Raw genomic sequence first — 21,209 nt, forward strand, 5'->3', positions numbered from 1 at the left:
TTGCATAAAATCCAAAGAGATTCTGGTCGTATATGAAATATCTCAGCGGCAAGAAACAATCAATACCTTCTCTGCGCGATAGCAATGGAGGTACTATCGAAGACAGTGCTGGCAAAGCAGAGTTACTAAACACAGCCTTACGAAATGCCGTCACAAAAGAAGACGAAGTAAATATTCCAGGATTCGAATCGAGAACAGCTTCCAACACGAGTACCGTACAAGTAAATATCCTCGAAGTAGTGAAGTAACTTCAATCACTTAATAAAAGCAAGTCTTCTGGTCCAGACTATATACCAGTTAGGTTCCTTTCTGAGTATGCTAATGCACTAGCTGCATACTTAATCATATACAACTGTTCGCTCGACGAAAGATTCGTATCCAAAGACTGGAAAGTTGCACAGGTCACACCAATATTCAAGAAAGGTAGTAGGAGTAATCCACTAAATTACTGGTCCTTATCGTTAACGTCGATATGCAGCAGGATTCTGAAACATATATTGTGTTGGAAAGTTGTGAATTACCCCAAAGAAAACGGTGTATTGACACACACTCAACACGGATTTAGAAAACAACGTTCTTGTGAAACACAACTACCTCTTTATTCGCATGAAGTGTTGAGTGCTATTGACAAGGGATTTCAGATCGATTCCGTATTTGTGGATTTTCGGAAGGCTTTTGACACTGTACCACACAAGCGGCTTGTAGTGAAATTGCGTGCTTATGGAATATAGTCTCAGTTACGGGACTGGATTTGTGATTTACTGTCAAAGTTCACAGTTCGTAGTAATTGACGGAAAGTCATCGAGTAAAACAGAAGTGATTTCTGGCATTCCCCAAGGTAGTGTTATAGGCACTTTTGCTGTTCCTTATCTATATAAACGATTTGGGAGACAATCAGAGCAGCCGTCTTAGGTTGTTTGCAGATGGCGCTGTCGTTTATCGACTAATAAAGTGATCAGAAGATAAAAACGAATTGCAAAACGATGTAGAAAAGATATCTGAATGGTGTGAAAATTGACAGTTGACCCTAAATAACGAAAAGTGTGAGGTCATCCACATGAGTGCTAAAAGGAATTCGTTAAACTTCGGTTACACGATAAATCAGTGTAATCTAAAAGCCGTAAATTCAACTAAATACCTAGGTATTACAATTACGAACGACTTAAATTGCAAGGAACACACAGAAAATGTTGTGGGGAAGGCTAATCAGAGACTGCGTTTTATTGGCAGGACTGCCTGCACTACGTTTGTCCGTCCTCTTTTAGAATACTGCTGCGCGGTGTGGGATCCTTACCGGATAGGACTGAAGGGCAGCACGTTTTGTATTATCGCGAAATATGGGAGATAGTGTCACAGAAATGATGCAGGATTTGGGCTGGACATCGTTAAAAGAAAGGCGTTTTTCGTTGCGACGGAATCTTCTCATGAAATTCCAATCACCAGCTTTCTCCTCCGAATGCGAAAATATTTTGTTGACACCGACCTACATAGGGAGAAACGATCACCACGATAAAATAAGGGAAATCAGAGCTCGTACGGAAAGATATAGGTGTTCGTTCTTTCCGCGCGCTATACGTAATTGGACTAACAGAGAATTGTGAAGGTGGTTCGTTGAGCCCTCTGCCAGGCACTTAAATGTGATTTGCAGAGTATCCATGTAGATGTAGACATCTTTCATTAAAAATGGTAGTACGTCAGAACTTACACTTTCGCGTGTCGGCAGATGTATGACTCCAGATGGGTTTGCAAAGTGAAACTGAAGGAGACAAGAGCAGAACAGCTGCCACACTACACGTAAGCAACATGACTCACATCCTTTTTATAATCACTAGCGAAAATCATTCCCAGAAACTGCTGAGACGGGTGTTTTTTTACATGTTCTTTGGAATCTAGCTTTGCTTTCCCGTTTTCTTCAGGTTCACGTTCACACGATTCGATCCTACACCCTGCAGTGGAACAATGATCAGGTAATTAGACGTTTGGGCCATTTCATCGTCGCCTACCTGAACGAGCGTGAATATAGTTCTTCCCCGCGTCCAGAGCCCCTGCACTGATAACTACCGGGAGTTTAGAGCACTACCTGGGTTGAAAAATTCGAGTGAGCATTAACGCTAGACGCAACACTAGTTCGCCACTCTGACGTGCTGTCAGAAATAGTTTCGTAAGCATCCAAACCGAATCACTGCGGTCCGTTGCAATGACATGTTATCTGTCCTTAGACCATCCTGTGTCGGTAAATGTCAGATCAGCCCACCCGGATGGTCGTGCGGTCTAACGCACAGCTTTCCGGGCGTGAAGGAGCGCCAGTCCCCGGCACGAATCCGCCCTGCGGATTTGTGTCGAGGTCCGGTGAGCCGACCAGTCTGTGGATGGTTTTTAGGCGGTTTTCCATCTGCCTCGGCAAATGCGGGCTGGTTTCCCTTATTCCGCCTCAGCTATACTATGTCGGCGATTGCTGCGCAAACAAGTTCTCCACGTACGCGTACACCACCATTACTCTACCACGCAAACATAGAGGTTACACTCTTCTCGTGTGAAACGCTCCCTTGGGGGTCCACCGGGGAACGAATCGCACAACAACCCTGGGTTCGGTGTTATGCGGCGGAGGGGTGAAGTGGATTGCGGTAGTAGTCGTGGGGTTGTGGACCACTGCGGCTATGGCGGGGACGGAGCCTCTCCATCGTATCTAGGTCCCCGGTTAACATAACATAAAATAACATAAATGTAAGACCGGGCCGTCAATTGCTGGTCACTTGTAGTTCCAAAGCAATTTGATGGATCGCATGTGTCGAATCGGTCACATATGGCAATATGACTGCGTGGTTGAAACTCGCTTGTCTAGTTATTAAGTGTGGTTGTGTAGTTTTGTTTCATTTCACTAAGCCTACGAAAAGTCAGGTCTTTCCGCTAGAATTTATAGTTGTTCAGGGAGCACGAACCAAGCTGAAAAGCGGAACTGAAGGCGAAGTTGCTACTTATATTAAAAAGTATTACAAATCTAAAAACACTACTACCATTTTGTAGATTTTGTTGCGAGCAGCATGCTGAACCCTGTGTTCTAGACACAGAAAATCATAGGAAGTCACTGATACCCTTCAGTCCATTTCTGGAATGTCACATCTCATGTTTCAATCAGAGTTGATTTAAATTCATCACTACCTGAATTCTATCCCTATCTATTAACGGTTGTAATGAGTGATTGCCAGGATACGTAGTCTATTTTTGCATTAACTGGTAGCAGTCTTGCACGTGACATTTTCCATTATTTAGCTGGTTCCATGATGAACAAGGGTAACCAGAGACGGCCAAGGCCGTGACTCGCAATCCGGTCGGACGACATGGCCGTGGCGGCTCGCCTTTCAGAAGAGAAATCGAAGGACGTGAGGAGAAGTGTCCGGTCGCAGCATGTAGAGTAACAACCAGAAGCACTGTTTGGCCCGGTCGCCTATGAGTCACACTTCGGTAGTTTTTCGCATTATACATCCTGCACAATATGGAGTACACGTCAGCATTAAAATAAGTCACGTAACGTGCCGTAAAGAGCAACTGCGCTGGTACAAAATCTTTGTTTTTACAAGCTGTGGCATCTGGTCAAAACACATTTAAAAGGAGCTTCCTTTTTCGCTGACGGGTTGCCTTACTGGAAAGCCGTGAGGGTGGAAGTCCACCACAGATACTGACCTCTGAGCTCCGTGAGTTGTGACACCGCAGAATTGTGTGTTCAGAGATTCTTTTCTGTCTTTGTAAAATGTTGGGTCGACTTCCTGGTGCCACTTTAGGTAAGATGAACACCTTCTTGACTAAAATGTTGTAAGAACACTCACTGCTGAATCTAAAAATTTTGGGTACGTCAGGACGCCAGTTTTCAAGAAATTCGTATGTGGAGACGTATATTGGATGGAGTCGCAAACTAAACTGGGGAGTGGAAGAGTAACATTGTTTAGGAACTGCTTACATGGGTGTTTAAAGATTAGTTACACGGGGAGCTAGTTATATTCTTAATGACAGTATCATTGTCCAGAATTATTCAGAGCCGTTTTCATTGGTGCACAGTATTTGCACCGACTATTAGAGAGAAAGGAGAAATTTTTTTCACTAGAGAACAGTTGGACTGCGGATTCTGGAGAAGACGCAAGGTTTGCGGTCTCTGAAGAGGGATGTTCCCGCAACTGGCAGCTGATGTGATGATGCAGACTGCTGCGGATCATGGCGCTCGAAAATTTCCCCACTCATCAATGTAGAATATAGTGAGAAATGGCGCATTAAATGAACAGTATACGAGACAGAGTTTGTAAGCACGTTATTAGGATGAAGTAGTTTCGACGAACCTTATACTTTACCCAAGTGATTGGAAGGCCATTCATGACTCGGTCAGTGATGTCACCTGCATGTGGTAGTTTTCCATTCTTCTGGTGCAATCGGGCAGTCACTGTGCGTCCACGGCGCATTTGTTTCTTCATAACTCATTTGTTAAGATTATCTTTATTTATGCATACTACGTAGTTATGATAATTCCGTCACAGACCGCAAAGGACGTGGCAGGTCAGTTGAATTGAATGGATAGTGGCATGAAAAGATATTGTAAGATGAATAACCAACAAAAGTGAAAAGTAGTGGATTTAAGTCAAGTGATGCTGAGGGAATTACATTAGCAAAGCATACACTAAAGGTAGTTGGCGAGTTTTGCTATTTGGGTAGCAAAACAAGTGACGATGGTGAAAACAGACAGGATATGAAATGCATACTGACAATAACAAGAAAAACAGTCCTGAACAAGAGAAATAGTGCAACACTGAGTACAACTGTAAGTGCTAGGAATTCTTTTCTGAATCTATTTGAGTAGAGTGTAGCCCTATTCGAATGTGAAACGTAATCGATATAAAGTGTTCATACCAGAAGAAGTTTGTGGCACAGCTTGACCAGAAGAAGAGATCGGTTGATAGGACATGTTCTGAGGCATCAAGGGATCACCAATTTAGTATTAGAGGGCAGCGTGGAGGGTAAAAATCGTAGGGGGAGACCAAGAGATGAATACAGTAAGCAGATTCAGAAGGATGTAGGTTGCAGTAGGTACTGGGAGATGAAGAAGTTTGCACAGGATAGAGTAGCATGGAGAGCTGCATCAAACCAGTCTCAGGACTGAAGACCACAGCAACAACAACCAGAAGAAAATGGAAGCTTTTGAAATGTGGTGCTGTAAGTGAATGCTGAAGATTAGATGGGCTGATTGGGTAAATAATGAGGAAGCACTGTATCTAATTGAGGAAACAATTGTTGCACAACTTGACTAAAAGAAAGGAAGAAAGTGGGGTTAAACATTTTAAAGGGAGCACCTGGCTTCAATAGAGAAAGTAGGTTCAGTGCATGGAGGTTGCTGCCGCTATACAGAGATAAGGCTTGTACAAGATAGACTAGGTGACAGATAATGTGTTTCTGTATTAATACTGGAAAAAAATTGTAAATTTTTAACAGGGAACGCCTCCTGAAGATACAAAGCATACGAAATATTCCTGGAGCACTAAATTTTCAGGGGACTGATGATCTCAGCATTTAAGTCCCATAGTGCTCAGAGCCATTTTTAGAACTAAATTTTCTGCCATCATTTGTAGAAACAAATCCACAAGAGACTAAAATTCGCATCTTATGTGACGGAAGGAAGTGTTCTGATTGAGCGGATATCTTCTAATAAAGCGCATTAACACTGCGTTTATCTGATCGACCCAGGTTCAGACACGTTTATAATCAGAAATATGCAAATGATCCATAATTACGCTACGACTGAAACTTTTCTTCTTTACCGCAACATGACATATGATGCAGACGACAAGAACCTGTAGATAAGCGTAAGTTCTATACTCCAAGCCCAGATTTCTGTATCCAGGTAGAACAGAGATCACTTATCAAAAAACAAGTTCATCGCAGATATTTTGTGCAGTCACTGCAACCATCATTCAGTCAACCTAATAATCGACCATAGTTTATTAAAAAGTGAAAAAAAATCGCTCACTGTCTACACTTGAGTATATGTCGAGAAAATGAAAGGGCGAATTCTGCAACACAAATACAGTTTTCTGACACATGCGAGTGGTGTAATATTAATGTAGCAGCTTAAAAAAAAGTCACAAATCTGGCGCATTCCACCTAGATTTCAGTGCTTTTTTTCTTTAACCATCAACGTAATTCATCGCCACATGATCCTGGTTTGTGGTGACATCAGTGTTTGACTAGAATCATGCTGAAATGAACTAAATACGTAGTACAGCAACCTGCACCTAACATTTCGTATAAGAAAGGAACAATAAAAGAAAGCAAAGACCTCATAGACTAAGTAAGCCTCACAGCAACCAACAAAGCTTCCAGAAGTAAGTAAAACGGAAACGGTCGTGTAACTGTAATCTGTTAATAATTACAACCTGTCGTATCTCGAGGCAAAGCACCTTCTTACCTGACACATCATCTTCAGCTTCCCCGTCGTAAATGTCGGCGTCAACTTGTTTCGCAGCCTCCTCCATTTGACACCAGTTAAAAAGAACAGATTATGGTTCAGTGGCTCCCGATCATTGAAAGGAACGCCTCGGTTGTTGAAAGAATCGAAGTCCTTGACCAGCACTAGTCGAATGAGGTCTGGATCCGTCAAGACAAGTAGTGGTCTGCTGAATCCGTACATTCCAAAATATTTTTCACCTACAACAGAAGACAAGAGTCAGAAACGGTCAGTACAGTAGTTAGAATGTCTGTCATCGGAGTTTCTAATACGAAATAAGATTATTTCTCAGTGTGCTACTTTCCATCAGTGTGATTGTGTTGGGCGAATGATGTCTGGTGAACAGTAAAAATGTGACCTAAGTGCTAGCAATATTTATTTTACATTGTGTACACGGAGCTCTATTTGCTATAGTTCGTTTAAAATTACTTGATGGTTGACGGCTGCCATAGTGTTACCACATCGGCCGCCGGCTACTGTTCGCTTATAGGCAATACACAAACATGGCGAATCACTTCGCAAATGTTCTTAATGTGTAACGCGGAACAATGTTGGAAATGCCAGCCGCGAGGTAAGTCGGAAATGCGAGATGCTCTCTCAACAGCGATTTTAAGCGACCAATGACAGAACTGTGACAGGAGACACGTTTTATAGATCTGAATTTAAACTCTTATCCTAAGCTAACCACAATCTCAACATGTGAAATGTACACAAGAAAGCGGTGGTAAACAGTCTGTGGCACAACTAAAATGACGATCGCTTTGTTCACGGCTATTAAAGCTAACCTCTACGAGCAAACTCAAGACAGAAAAAGTCTAGCTACAGCGCTAGAAGCAAACGGTAATTTCTCGCTAGCGTTTGTTACTTGAAACTGTGGCTCTGACTGGGTCACAGGCTGTCGCGTTAGCAAACAGTGAGCAGTCCTCGTTGGCATTTGGTTGCAAATCATAGGCGACATAAGTAGATTACAGACAAAAAAAGAATGATAGGTAGAAAAACAACAGCAAATAAAAATTCAATACGATGATGAAAATGACATGGCAAAGAATCAGAAATAAGAACGCAACATTTAAACTAATTAACTGAACAGAAATGATGGTCAAATTCTTTTGATTAGATTTAGAAACGAAAAAAATTTGAGACGGTTGACGAGACTCGAACCTACAACCCCAAGCATGGCACGATTATACTCTAACCATACCGTTACAATACAATACTGAAACAAGACATATTTTTGACTCTGATCATCCAGCCGCAACCATGAATTGCAGGCTTCAAAAACTTGGTTTCACGCAATGTCATGAGAAGCTTCTTAAACGTGATCCGACCTCTGTGATTATGGTAACCGCTGAATCACGTCTTGTGGGAATATCCAGTAGCGTTTAGAGAGTGCTGCGTATGAAACGTATTTCATTAGCATCATTATGTGTGTGTGTGTGTGTGTGTGTGTGTGTGTGTGTGTGTGTGTGTGTGTGTTTTGCTTTTGCTGTGGTTATAATGTATGACGAAATACGAAATAAAAATGCCAGACCTGTGACTCAGGATCCAACCACATCAAGAATGAATGCAGGACAAGGATTTCGAAGTGAACTGACCATTTCTTGTGGCAGTTTGGCAATGACGAACGGTTTGGGCGTGACGTTGAGCTCTCTGATTGGAGGAAATCAGATCTAACATGAGAAGTGTCAACTATCAAGTAATTTCAATTAGACTGTAGTGAGAACAACAGCGCTATTTCTGCAAATATCTAATCATTACTGGTATTATGGTAATGAAGGCAGCTGGTAATCAGAAAATACTATTGAAAAGTACATCGATTTATCAGCTAAAGGAGTACAAAAGTACAATGTTTCCTTGCTGTCTGTTGCTGTTCCTGCATAAATTTAGCGTTTAAATTTTTTCCACTAAAATAAGGTGTGAAGAGAAAAAGATTTCTTTAAGCATATCACATCTAAAATTTAATTCAAAACACTTAATTACGAAACGAATTATAATAGTCTTATTATTAGGAGACACACTCTGAAAGCTAGGAATTTCGCACATTGAATTATTTGCTAGTGTTACTACGAAACAGAATAACATTCACATTGATCTGATCCTTATGTTCGTGGAGGAAGCCACTCAGAGGGAATTAGCTGACCTAGGTGCAGGAATCAAGTCCATTGACAACGGAGGTGAACCTACTGACCAGAGTAGACACAAAAATGCAGCTGACAAAGGAGGCCCACGAGGAGTGAATATAAAATAACGGGACTGATACTGTCACAGAGTAAGTACGCATGTGCCAAAGATAAATGGGCAACAACTATGAAGCGTGAAGTTGTCTTAGTCGAATGCGGCACCTCTGGTGTCTGTAGCCAAACCAGTGTGGCCGTGACTTGTTTGTGTAAGAGCTGTTATTCGGTTTTGCCAGGAAAATGTTAAATGTAATACCGAAGCAACGAATTGTGAAGTTTCACATGAAACTTGGAAAAAGTGCTACTGAAACCTATCTTTTACTGAAAGAAATGTATGGCGAAGACTGTTTATAATGTTCGCGATTTTCTGAGTGGTTCAAGCGTTTCAAAGATGGCCGACAAGACGCTGAAGATGACTCACGTCAGGGACACCCTTCAACGTCAAAAGTGGATGACAATCTCGAAAAAGTAAGTAAGCTGATTCGATCTGACAGTCTGTTGAGAATTCTATCGGTTGCTGAAACTAGAAGCTGATAAAGAATGCGTAAGGCAAATTTTATACAACCCATTTAAATTGCATGCGAAACTGGTGCTGAAAATTTTCACGATAGAACAAAAGAAGTTGGTGAATTGTATATATTGACGCTTCGAACACAATTGGAAACGATCCTAATCTCTTGGAAAGAGTGACAAGATGTGACCAATCTTGTTTTTTGAGCTATGATCCACAAACTAGGCGCCAAACCAGGCACTGGAAGCGCCCAGATTCACCAACTGCGGTCGCCACTCTGTAGTCTCTCGTGACGAATGCACACTATCGTCACTCTGAACTGTTTTCATACGACGAGACGTACAGTTTTAATTCATAGCGTTTCAGAAATGTGCTTGTCAACCTCATTATCATTCCTTATTGATTATCTTCATAATCCTAGTATTCGTACCAATGGCGACACGGGAAGAAATACAAATAAAAAGACCTGCAGAATGTGTTTTACAATAGAACAGCGGTTCTTTGCTTCGCAGGCAGAGGCCTTGGTTGCTATGCCAGCGGCGCAGTCTTTGAACAGCGAGTTTAGCCTATGGGTAAGCAAGTGGCGGCCGTAACAGTTTCTAAGAAAATATTGATGAAAAATGTACAATTTTTAATGACCTATCGATCCCGTCAATTTTGAATTCAATGCGTATAATGAAATTTACAGGTGGTTTTCTCAAAAGCGAAGGGCCTTAGGCCAAATATCTTAGTCTTTCGTTTTAGGCTGTACGCAACCGACCTGCCAAATACGAGCCGAATCGATTGGCCGTGCCTGTGGCCTTCCCATTTGCCAGCCTGGTCACCCAGCCTTTTGTGCTTAGAAAACTGAATTCTAAAGACTGAAACACGTATGTATTCAGTACAGCGATGGCGAGGCATGACAGAATCTCTGACCAGAGAGTTAGTTATCGTTGCTAGTCTGCGCTTGACCGCGCGAGAGTTCAGTTCAGTTGTGTGTAGCGAGCCGGCAGGATCAGTTGTGTGTGAGGAGTCGGCGGGCGTCGACATGGGTCTCAGGTCACAATTCAGGACGAGGGAACCATGGACCTTGCCGTTGGTGGTGAGGCTTGCGTGCCTCAGCGACACAGATAGCCGTACCACAGGTGCAACCACAACGGAGGGATGTCTGTTGAGAGGCCAGACAAACATATGGTTCCTGAAGAGGGGCAGCAGCCTTTTCAGTAGTTGCAGGGGCAACAGTCTGGATGATTGACTGATCTGGCCTTGTAACACTAACCGAAACGGCCTTGCTGTTGTGATACTACGAACGGCTGAAAGCAAGGGGAAACTACAGCCGTAATTTTTCCCGAGGGCATGCAGCTTTACTGTATGGTTAAATGATGATGACGTCCTCTTGGGTAAAATATTCCGGAGGTAAAATAGTCCCCCATTCGGATCTCCGGGCGGGGACTACTCAAGAGGACGTCGTTATCAGGAGAAAGAAAACTATCGTTCTGCGGATCGGAGCGTGGAATGTCAGATCCCTTAATCGGGCAGGTAGGTTATAAAATTTAAAAAGGGAAATGGATAGGTTAAAGTTAGATATAGTGGGAATCAGTGAAGTTCGGTGGCAGGAGGAACAAGACTTCTGGTCAGGTGAGTACAGGGTTATAAAAACAAAATCAAATAGGGGTAATGCAGGAGTAGGTTTAATAATGAATTAAAAAATAGGAATGAGGGTAAGCTACTACAAACAGCATAGTGAACGCATTATTGTGGCCAAGATAGATACGAAGCCCACGCCGGCCACAGTAGTACAAGTTTATATGCCAACCAGCTCCGCAGATGACGAAGAGATTGTTGAAATGTATGATGAGATAAAAGACATTATTCAGGAAGAGAAGGGAGACGAAAGTTTAATAGTCATGGGTGACTGGAATTCGATATTAGGAAAAGAAAGGGAAGGAAACATAGTAGGTGAGTGTGGAATGGGTGTAAGGAATGAACGAAGAAGCCACTTGGTCCAATTTTGCACAGAGCATAACTTCATCATAGCTAACACTTGGTTCAAGAATCGTAAAAGAAGGTTGTATATATGGAAGAAGCCTGGAGATACTGAAAGGTTTCAGATGGATTATATAATGGTAAGACAGAGATTTAGGAACCAGGTTTTAAATTGTAAGACATTTCCAGGGGCAGATGTGGACTCTGACCACAATCTATTGGTTATGAACTGTAGATTAAAACTGAAGAAACTGCAAAAAGGTGAGAATTTAAGGAGATGGGACCTGGATAAACTGAGAGAACCAGAGGTTGCAGGTAGTTTCAGGGAGAGCCTTAGGGAACAATTGACAAGAATGGGGAAAAGAAATACAGAAGAAGAAGAATGGGTAGCTTTGAGGGATGAAGTAGTGAAGGCAGCAGAGGAGCAAGTAGGTAAAAAGACGAGGGCTAGTAGAAATCATTAGGTAACAGAAGAGATACTGAATTTAACTGACGAAAGGAGAAAATACAAAAACTCAAAACGAAGCAGGCAAAAAGGAATACAAACGTCTCAAAAATGAGATCGACAGGAAGTGCAAAATGGCTAAGCAGGGATGGCTAGAGGACAAATGAAAGGATGTAGAGGCGTCCATCACTAGAGGTAAGATAGATACTGCCTACAGGAAAATTAAAGAGACCTTTGGAGAAAAGAGAATCATTTTTATGAATATCAAGAGCTCAGATGGAAACCCAGTTCCAAGCAAAGAAGGGAAAGCAGAAAGGTGGAAGGAGTATATAGAGGACCTATGCAAGGGCGATGTTCTTGAGGACAATATTATGGAAATAGAAGAGGATGTAGATGAAGATGAAATGGGAGATATGATACTGCGTGAAGAGTTTGACAGGGCACTGAAAGACCTAAGTCGAAACAAGGCCCCGGGAGTAGACAACATCCATTAGAACTACTGATAGCCTTGGGAGAGCCAGCCCTGACAAAACTCTACCATCTGGTGAGCAAGATGTATGAGACAGGTGAAATACCCTCAGACTTCAAGAAGAACATAATAATTCCAATTCTAAAGAAAGCAGGTGTTGACAGATGTGAAATTTACCGAACTATCAGTTTAATAAGCCACGGCTGCAAAACACTAACACGAATTCTTTATAGACGAATGGAAAAACTGGTAGAAGCCGACCTCGGGGAAGATCAGTTTGGATTCCGTAGAAATGTTGGAACACGTGGAGCAATACTGACCCTACGACGTCTCTTAGAAAATAGGTTAAGGAAAGGCAAACCTACGTTTCTAGCATTTGTAGACTTAGAGAAAGCTTTTGACAATGTTGACTGGAATACTCTCTTTGAAATTCTCAAAGTGGCAGGGATAAAATACAGGGAGCGAAAGGCAGTTTACAATTTGTACAGAAACCAGATGGCAGTTATAAGAGTCGAGGGGCATGAAAGGGAAGCAATGGTTGGGAAGGGAGTGAGACAGGGTTGTAGCCTATCCCCGATGCTATTCAATCTGTATATTGAGCAAGCAGTAAAGGAAACAAAAGCAAAGTTCGGAGTAGGTATTAAAATCCATGGAGAAGAAATAAAAACTTTGAGGTTCGCCGATGACATTGTAATTCTGTCAGAGACAGCAAAGGACTTGGAAGAGCAGTTTAACGGAATGGACAGTGTCTTGAAAGGAGGATATAAGATGAACATCAACAAAGGCAAAACGAGGATAATGGAATGTAGTCGAATTAAGTCGGGTGATGCTGAGGGAATTAGATTAGGAAATGACATGCTTAAAGTAGTAAATGAGTTTTGCTATTTGGGGAGCAAAATAACTGATGATGGTTGAAGTAGAGAGGATATGAAACGTAGACTGACAATGGCAAGGAAAGCGTTTCTGAAGAAGAGAAATTTGTTAACATCGAATATAGATTTAAGTGTCAGGAAGTCGTTTTTGAAAGTATTTGTGTGGAGTGTAGGCGCGTATGGAAGTGAAACGTGGACGATAAATAGTTTACACAAAAAGAGAACAGAAGCTTTTGAAATGTGGTGCTACAGAAGAATGCCGAGGATTAGATGGGTAGATCACATAACTAATGAGGAGGTACTGAATAGCATTGGGGAGTAGAGAATTTGTGGAACAACTTGACTAGAAGAAGGGATTGGTTGCTAGGACATATTCTGAGGCATCACGGCATCACCAATTTAGTATTGGAGGGCAGCACAGAGGGTAAAAATCGTAGAGGGAGACCAAGAGATGAATACACTAAGCAGATTCAGAAGGATGTGGGTACTGGGAGATGATGAAGCTTGCACAGGATAGAGTAGCATGGAGAGCTGCATCAAACCAGTCTCAGGACTGAAGACCACAACAACAAGAAGACCTTGGCACATTTGACAAATACTTTATGGTGAAGGATCTTGATAATCGCGCAAGTGACTAACAACAATCAAAATGTTCTCAATGATTGTCGTAATGTTAATACAAAGGTAAATAGCACCACAGAAGGGAATACGTCGCATCTAAGGCGGAGCTGAAAAGCAGACTGTTCAATGAATTAAAATGCAAGTCTTCAAAGCGAAATCTGAAATGATCAAAATGTTATAAAATGACGCTAATTTCCTTCCGCTCCGTCTTGCGATTGCGGCTCTATCTCACCATAGTGTTGCAAGCGGAGGCTTAAATGGCTACAGAATCAGCCACTGGAGACACCACCGACGTTCTCAAGTGGAAAAGTGCAAAATAAGTTCGAAATTTCTCTAAGTTTCTGGATACATCAACGCTGGTGGTGGCGTGCCGTCACAAGTTCACGGCAAAGTCTGAAGTGCAAGATGAAGAGTAGGATGAAGTGATTTCTGATCGAATGTCTTCTACAAGGAAATGAATCATTGCCATGTTTCGATCCTTGTACTGTATTCACATTGGTTATGTTCTGGCGTAACCACAAGCGCCAGAACGAAGACGAAGATCGCAAGACCAGGGAAGGCGGTGAAACGACATCGGACAATGGTGCACGGAATAGGACCGCACCACGACAGGAGCGCCCTCAAACCGAAGTGAATATAAGCACCGCTTCTGCCAGACTCGGCCGCTCAGATTGGCTCAGTATACGGGCATTAGTACTCAGTATCGGCTCAGTGCGGACATTAGTTATCAGTGACGCGTGTAAAACTAGCAGGAACATTGCATAGCCAAAAATATGACTGTTCGCATGTCTAACATCGTTTGCGGCTACTCCTTGTAAATCTCCAAGTTAAGTATTGTCAGATCTGCTTTACTGACATAAAACTACTATTGTTATTTGCTTGAATTATTGTATAGCATTCCAAGAACGCAGCATCCCTTAGGCAACCTATATGAGTGGACCCAACAGGTTAGGCTTTAAATCTTCCAAGAACCGACCTATAAAATTGCTCCTCAGAACATGCTAGTCCTCTCCCCTGAGCCATCCTCTATTTGGTTAACCAGCAACGCGCGTTCTATCATTTTATACGGAACAAAGTCTCTCTCTCTCTCTCTCTCTCTCTCTCTCTCTCTATCTCTCTATCTCTCTCTCTCTCTCTCTCTCTCTCTCCTTCTGTCTGTGACCAACGAGATAGTCTTCGTCAGTACAGTAAATCTTCTTTATCTAACCTCTTGTTTATTTACGTCAGCCAGTCCCTATGATTCTTATTTCGAGTAAACATTTGGTTTTTGTTGAGTCAACATACCCAGTGGCATCTCACGCCTTCAAAGGCCCGAAAACTGCGAGTTCCCATTCCATTTCCATGGTGTGTCTGTCGCGTGCGGTACTTTACGGAGAAAAACTCAGTAGTGCCTTTTGCTAAAAACGTTCCTCTTATTCCCATTCGCTTGGGCTGTAAAATGTTTTATGGCAGGGGGCTTGCACCACAAGAGATCCTATTTGTGTTCATCGATGATGTTTTGGACATCCCAGTGCGGTAATGAAAAGACCTGCCTGGCCCGTTGGCTATTAACCAACGCCTTCCTCAGGCATCCTTCTGCGAAATGGCTGTGAGCATGTTTACTGCTTTGGCAGCGTGTGTCCTTCTGCCTTATTCAGAATAATTTCAACGTCCTCTAATTTATATAAGGCATACAAATACGTAAAAAAGAGTAAATGAGGAATAGGGTTACATTAGTCAGTTGCCAACAATCACTAGTAATGTGGTTTATCATATTCCTCCGTGCCGACTAAATATTCCGATGAAATGTGCCTTTCGTTATTAATTTACATGTGCTACATGTCTACTTCCGAAAACTGGGTTGCCTCACACAGTTCTCTGTGAATCTCCTGACGACGACTTTCGTTCTGGTCTGAAAAGCATGCAAAGAAATGGCAGAAGCGTTCCGCTGATTGCAGCTTTGAGACTCTGCATGGGGGCTTTAATTTATAAATATATAAGGAATGCAAATATTTTTTTGTAGCTGTCTGTCCGATTACGCAAGTCTGGTAAACGGCTGGCCCTGACTAGTATTAGTACGCAATCTGACTGCTTAGAATGACAACAAAGAATGTAAGAAAATTTTCGTTAACACAGTTAATTAATTAAGTCCCCAGCAACTATAAAACCTACGAAACCAACAAAGCGCAAGTGTAGCTGTTCTGTATGTGGTAGTATGACTCAACGCACATCTGGCACGGTTCTTCTTCAACAAGACAAGAATTTTTAAATACCAATTATACTGACGTGATAAAAGAAAATTAGAAATACTATAATTGTGCAAGAAAACCAAAATTACACTCTAATACAAGAACACACGCCAGATGCTTTGTTGACTGAACCTGTAATGACACATTATTCAGGTCACTGAAAGAATAAAAGAATAAAAGAAAATACCTCCATATATATTGACGAAATGCACTCTGACCATTACAATATCTCCATTAGAACAACATCTGCTATCTCTCCCATCAAACCACTGCATAAAACATGGAACAACACTCTCCACTACCACATCTCACTCTGACTTCACGACAAGCAGTGTCCACCACAACTTCTCGGTAAGAACTGCCTGCCGCTACGTCTCAATAAGCACTGCCAGTGGAGGCGGCGGAACAATACTCTCTGGCGCGATCTCTGGCGCTGTGGCTCAGTGTAGCCACCTTTCAACTCATGTAGTGACAATAATAATAACTCACTACGACTGGTATTGGTGCTGAAGGTAGACAGTAAATTTACGCGCTATAGTTCGGTGCATGTTAAGCAGTGGCATGAGATTAAGAATAAACTTCATAAACCTTGATTCAAGAGATAAATCGTTTATGTATATTGAAAACAGTAGGGGTCCAGTTGCGCTTACATTTGTTTCTGTGTAACATTCGCCGCCCAGTAACTGCAATGTAATTATAGGGCCTATTAGTCAAACATTGCTCATCCCAGTAGCATATTTGCAAAGACATCCTGTGTGATCGTGTCTTCGTTAGTAGTAGACAATGTGGTCAGTGTCTAACGTCTTTCGAAAACCTGGTGTTCGAACACGACATGAGATGAGTGCAGACGAATATAACCGAGGATACTGATGCGGTTTGAGCTTCAGGCAGATCTTCGCAAGTGGCCAAGGGATATGCTGGCCAGCCACCGACTTATTTCTGCAGCTGGACATCGCAATAGAGCTGGTACAGCACCCTGCAATGCTCTGTTGTGCCCAGTGGTTTACTGGGTTGGTACGTGGCTTAGGATAACACAGCATGACCAGAATGATTAAATGGCGGGAGCCTACCGCACAGGTAAACTACTGCAGCCTCTTTGAGCAGCATCACACACTAGGTCAAGCTGCTGATCTACGGGTCGTCAGCTTCCCAGCTGGTTCCAGAACTGGATTCGCTGCGGCGAGACAGCTCAGTGGGTGCCATTGCCAGACACTCCAGCCAATCTGAGGATCCTGGGCTCGATGTGGGTCTGCCGCACTTCTCACCAGCGTTACAGAGCACCAGCAGTACTCCACCTGGCTTCACCCAAAGCCGTCGTCACGTGGATCGTAGAGTTCGACGTGGCTTGACCTCCACCATGCTGCTAAACGCTCAGAAACAACCCGGCCTTGTGCAAACGGTACGTGATGGCTCGCAAATCACACATTTTGTTTAGTGACTGTACAGGTGTAAAATTCCTATGTTAGTTCTATTAAAATGCACATTTCCTCGCTTATCCATACGTTAGTCACGTTATTCGGTCTGTAGCATACATAAATTAAAACTTCAATATCTATGAATATTTTATAACACAACAACGTTATTTCCATTACCAATCAATAAGTATATCAGCTTATAAAAGTTCCAGTACAAATTCCGCAATACGGATTTGTCTTCCACATATGATAGAAAGTTTTTCACGATTCTCGCATTTTAGTAAACCCCTAATGTCATTCTTACTCGAATTTTTAGAATCTATAAAATAATACATATTAAATAAGAAAGAGGAAAATCTCTTTCTGCAATAGTGCAAGTTGCCTTGTACGCAAAGGCAGTCGAGCAAACTCGCTCCTGAGAGAGCGCTCACTTATACACTCCACATTGACACCGGTGTGTCAGACCCACCATACTTGCTCCGGACACTGCGAGAGGGCTGTACAAGCAATGATCACACGCACGGCACAGCGGACACACCAGGAACCGCGGTGTTGGCCGTCGAATGGCGCTAGCTGCGCAGCATTTGTGCGCCGCCGCCGTCAGTGTCAGCCAGTTTGCCGTGGCATACGGAGCTCCATCGCAGTCTTTAACACTGGTAGCATGCCGCGACAGCGTGGACGTGAACCGTATGTGCAGTTGACGGACTTTAGGCGAGGGCGTATAGTGGGCATGCGGGAGGCCGGGTGGACGTACCGCCGAATTGCTCAACACGTGGGGCGTGAGGTCTCCACAGTACATCGATGTTGTCGCCAGTGGTCGGCGGAAGGTGCGCGTGCCCGTCGACCTGGGACCGGACCGCAGCGACGCACGGATGCACGCCAAGACCGTAGGATCCTACGCAGTGCCGTAGGGGACCGCACCGCCACTTCCCAGCAAATTAGGGACACTGTTGCTCCTGGAGTATCGGCGAGGACCATTCGCAACCGTCTCCATGAAGCTGGGCTACGGTCCCGCACACCGTTAGGCCGTCTTCCGCTCACGCCCCAACATCGTGCAGCCCGCCTCCAGTGGTGTCGCGACAGGCGTGAATGGAGGGACGAATGGAGACGTGTCGTCTTCAGCGATGAGAGTCGCTTCTGCCTTGATGCCAATGATGGTCGTATGCGTGTTTGGCGCCGTGCAGGTGAGCGCCACAATCAGGACTGCATACGACCGAGGCACACAGGGCCAACACCCGGCATCATGGTGTGGGGAGCGATCTCCTACACTGGCCGTACACCACTGGTGATCGTCGAGGGGACACTGAATAGTGCACGGTACATCCAAACCGTCATCGAACCCATCGTTCTACCATTCCTAGACCGGCAAGGGAACTTGCTGTTCCAACAGGACAATGCACGTCCGCATGTATCCCGTGCCACCCAACGTGCTCTAGAAGGTGTAAGTTAACTACCCGGCCAGCAAGATCTCCGGATCTGTCCCCCATTGAGCATGTTTGGGACTGGATGAAGCGTCGTCTCACGCGGTCTGCACGTCCAGCACGAACGCTGGTCCAACTGAGGCGCCAGGTGGAAATGGCATGGCAAGCCGTTCCACAGGACTACATCCAGCATCTCTACGATCGTCTCCATGGGAGAATAGCAGCCTGCATTGCTGTGAAAGGTGGATATACACTGTACTAGTGCCGACATTGTGCATGCTCTGTTGCCTGTGTCTATGTGCCTGTGGTTCTGTCAGTGTGATCATGTGATGTATCTGACCCCAGGAATGTGTCAATAAAGTTTCCCCTTCCTGGGACAATGAATTCACGGTGTTCTTATTTCAATTTCCAGTAGTGTATTTACATTATATTGAATATTCCAGAACATACTTCTCTTACACGAATAAGGAAGGTCCAGAACCTTTTAGAAAACACGAAGAGGAATAAATTTTTTTTTGAATTCAATGGGATGTGAACTAGCTGTACACAGCACTCACTGCCTCGTACTTTCGCCTCCCTATTCAATGCATCCAACTTTCGGCCATGTAGTATACGTTATGACAACCTAAAGGCCTTAATCGTTGATACATTCTTAACTGATGCGTGATTTTAACAAATCATTCCAAGAACAATGCATTTTTAATGGATCCTTGACGTGCCGATGTCATGAAAGGTGATACTTTCATAACACGCTAGTTATCTGTTTTAAATATAAAGCATGGTGTATGTATACATGTATATGTGTATGTTGGGAATCTCCCAAACTCTCAGATTAATTTTAACCAAATGTGACACAGAAACAGTAGGCCTCTCAAGTATCAGCACAGTCATGTATATAGCCTCCTGGCTTCAGTAGGAGCAGAGATGCAGGAGAAAACGTATTTTTTCCAGCCTCTGGCATATAGGTTGTCCTGTGCGACAGGCATGTTGTATGGGCAGGAAGAGAGGAGATGAAGAGAGACAGTGTGAGGAGAAGGAGATAGACAGAGGTGGGAGGGAGAGGTGTACAGACAGAGGGAGGGAGAGGTGTACACACAGAGGGGGAGGAGAGGTTGTGTTCAATATACATGCCTGGGTCATACGCAGGCGAAGCAGTGGGGAAAAGGCTAGTAATACAATAATTTTTTAACCAGAAATATGATGTTTTCCGTACTTTTGTTACAACAATCCTACCAATAACGACGCGTTTTCGAGAGAAGTTTGCCTGCTTTGCAAGACAGCCTATCTGTCAGGGACAAGAAACAGTTTCCCAGGCCCTTGCATGTAGGTTGCCCTGCATGACATGCATGTTGTGTTGGAATAGAATTGGCCTGCTTTATCAACCTGATTTGCTTGGCGACCTGTAAATCAGGGTCAAATAAATGATATTCAAGTCCCTGGTGTGTACACTGTCCTGCATGACAGGCATGTTGTGGGAGCTGTAGCCAAATAAGTCGCAGCTGTCTCCATTATTTTACTGCAGGGGCTACACATGCCACTGAGCATGGATAGGGTCAGCTTGAGATGGACTGAGTGGGGTGAAGAAGGAATGGTCAGAGAAGGGGGAGGAGGGGGGATGCAGGTGGAACGTGTGGAGGGGTAGTGGGTAGATGGAAAAGGAAGAGGGAGAGGTGAAGATGGAAAGAGAGATGGGGAGAAGGATAAAGACAGAGAGATGGGGGAGGAAGATATGGTCAGAGAGAGTGTGGAAGAAATGGACAAAGAGAGTGGGAGTAGAAGACAGACGCAATGGAGAGAAGGAGGTAGACAGACAGAGGTGGGAAGATGAGAATGACAGTGGGGAAAAGGGTAGTAATATAACAATTCTTTAACCAGATACATGCAGTTCCCGCAATTTTGTTGCAACAAATCCTACCAAGAACGACGTGTTTTCGAGAGCTCCTCGGTGTACTGTTGCTTTAAGCTGCATGTATTCATTGGATCAGAAGTGGCTGCTTTGTGACAATATAAAAGCACAACAAGGTCCACAGTACCTTTGAGTTCGTTGTAAATGTCCTGCACCACAAACTCGAAGCGTGTCTGCCCGAGGACGCTCTGCCTGACGTTGCCGAAGGGGAACTGCGGCTGTCTCTGGGGCACGCCCCTCCTGGTCCAGTAGGTGAAGCTGTGCGAGAACCACACGTACGCGGCCGCCAACACCACCAGTACGACGGCCGCCAGGTCCCCCAGCCACGACTGCAGTACCACGCTCATGATGGCCGCCTCCAAGGAACACGCCTCCAGCTAAACTTTACGTGGACGGTCGGCGAGCTTTGACCGCTCCCGCAATGCTGTGAACAAAACACAAAGAGACAAACCATAGCGTTTACAACAGATTTCTCTGAATCAGCATCTTTTAACATAATGTCCACAGACCTCTGGTAATCAATCAGGGACTGATATAGAGTCCGAAACAGCACATATGTGTGCTTTAATTGGTCTTATGGCTTTCATCAGGCCATTTTTAATAATGTAAATTCCTCATACATCTGTAGAAAAGGTGTCTGTTTTTGTAAGACAGCTGGCCAGCTGAATCTAGCAGACCTGCATTACTTGTCATTA

The 21,209-nt window shown here is 43.7% G+C and overlaps 1 protein-coding gene across 2 annotated transcripts in view; it reads right to left on the reverse strand.

The window, feature by feature from the left end:
• Positions 1-21,209, reverse strand: part of LOC126191368 (cytochrome P450 6a2-like) — a 115,304-nt gene that overhangs the window by 67,846 nt on the left and 26,249 nt on the right. For both annotated transcript variants that reach the window (XM_049932213.1, XM_049932212.1), the window contains exons 2-3: positions 20,642-20,938; positions 6,446-6,684 (exon numbers count right to left, since the gene is read on the reverse strand). In XM_049932213.1, the coding sequence (XP_049788170.1) occupies positions 6,446-6,684; positions 20,642-20,861 (459 nt within the window). In that variant the 5' untranslated portion in view covers positions 20,862-20,938. The remainder of the gene's footprint in view (positions 1-6,445; positions 6,685-20,641; positions 20,939-21,209) is intronic.

This window comes from Schistocerca cancellata, chromosome 6 (assembly GCF_023864275.1).
Source record: "Schistocerca cancellata isolate TAMUIC-IGC-003103 chromosome 6, iqSchCanc2.1, whole genome shotgun sequence".
NCBI classification, from domain to species: domain Eukaryota; kingdom Metazoa; phylum Arthropoda; class Insecta; order Orthoptera; family Acrididae; genus Schistocerca; species Schistocerca cancellata.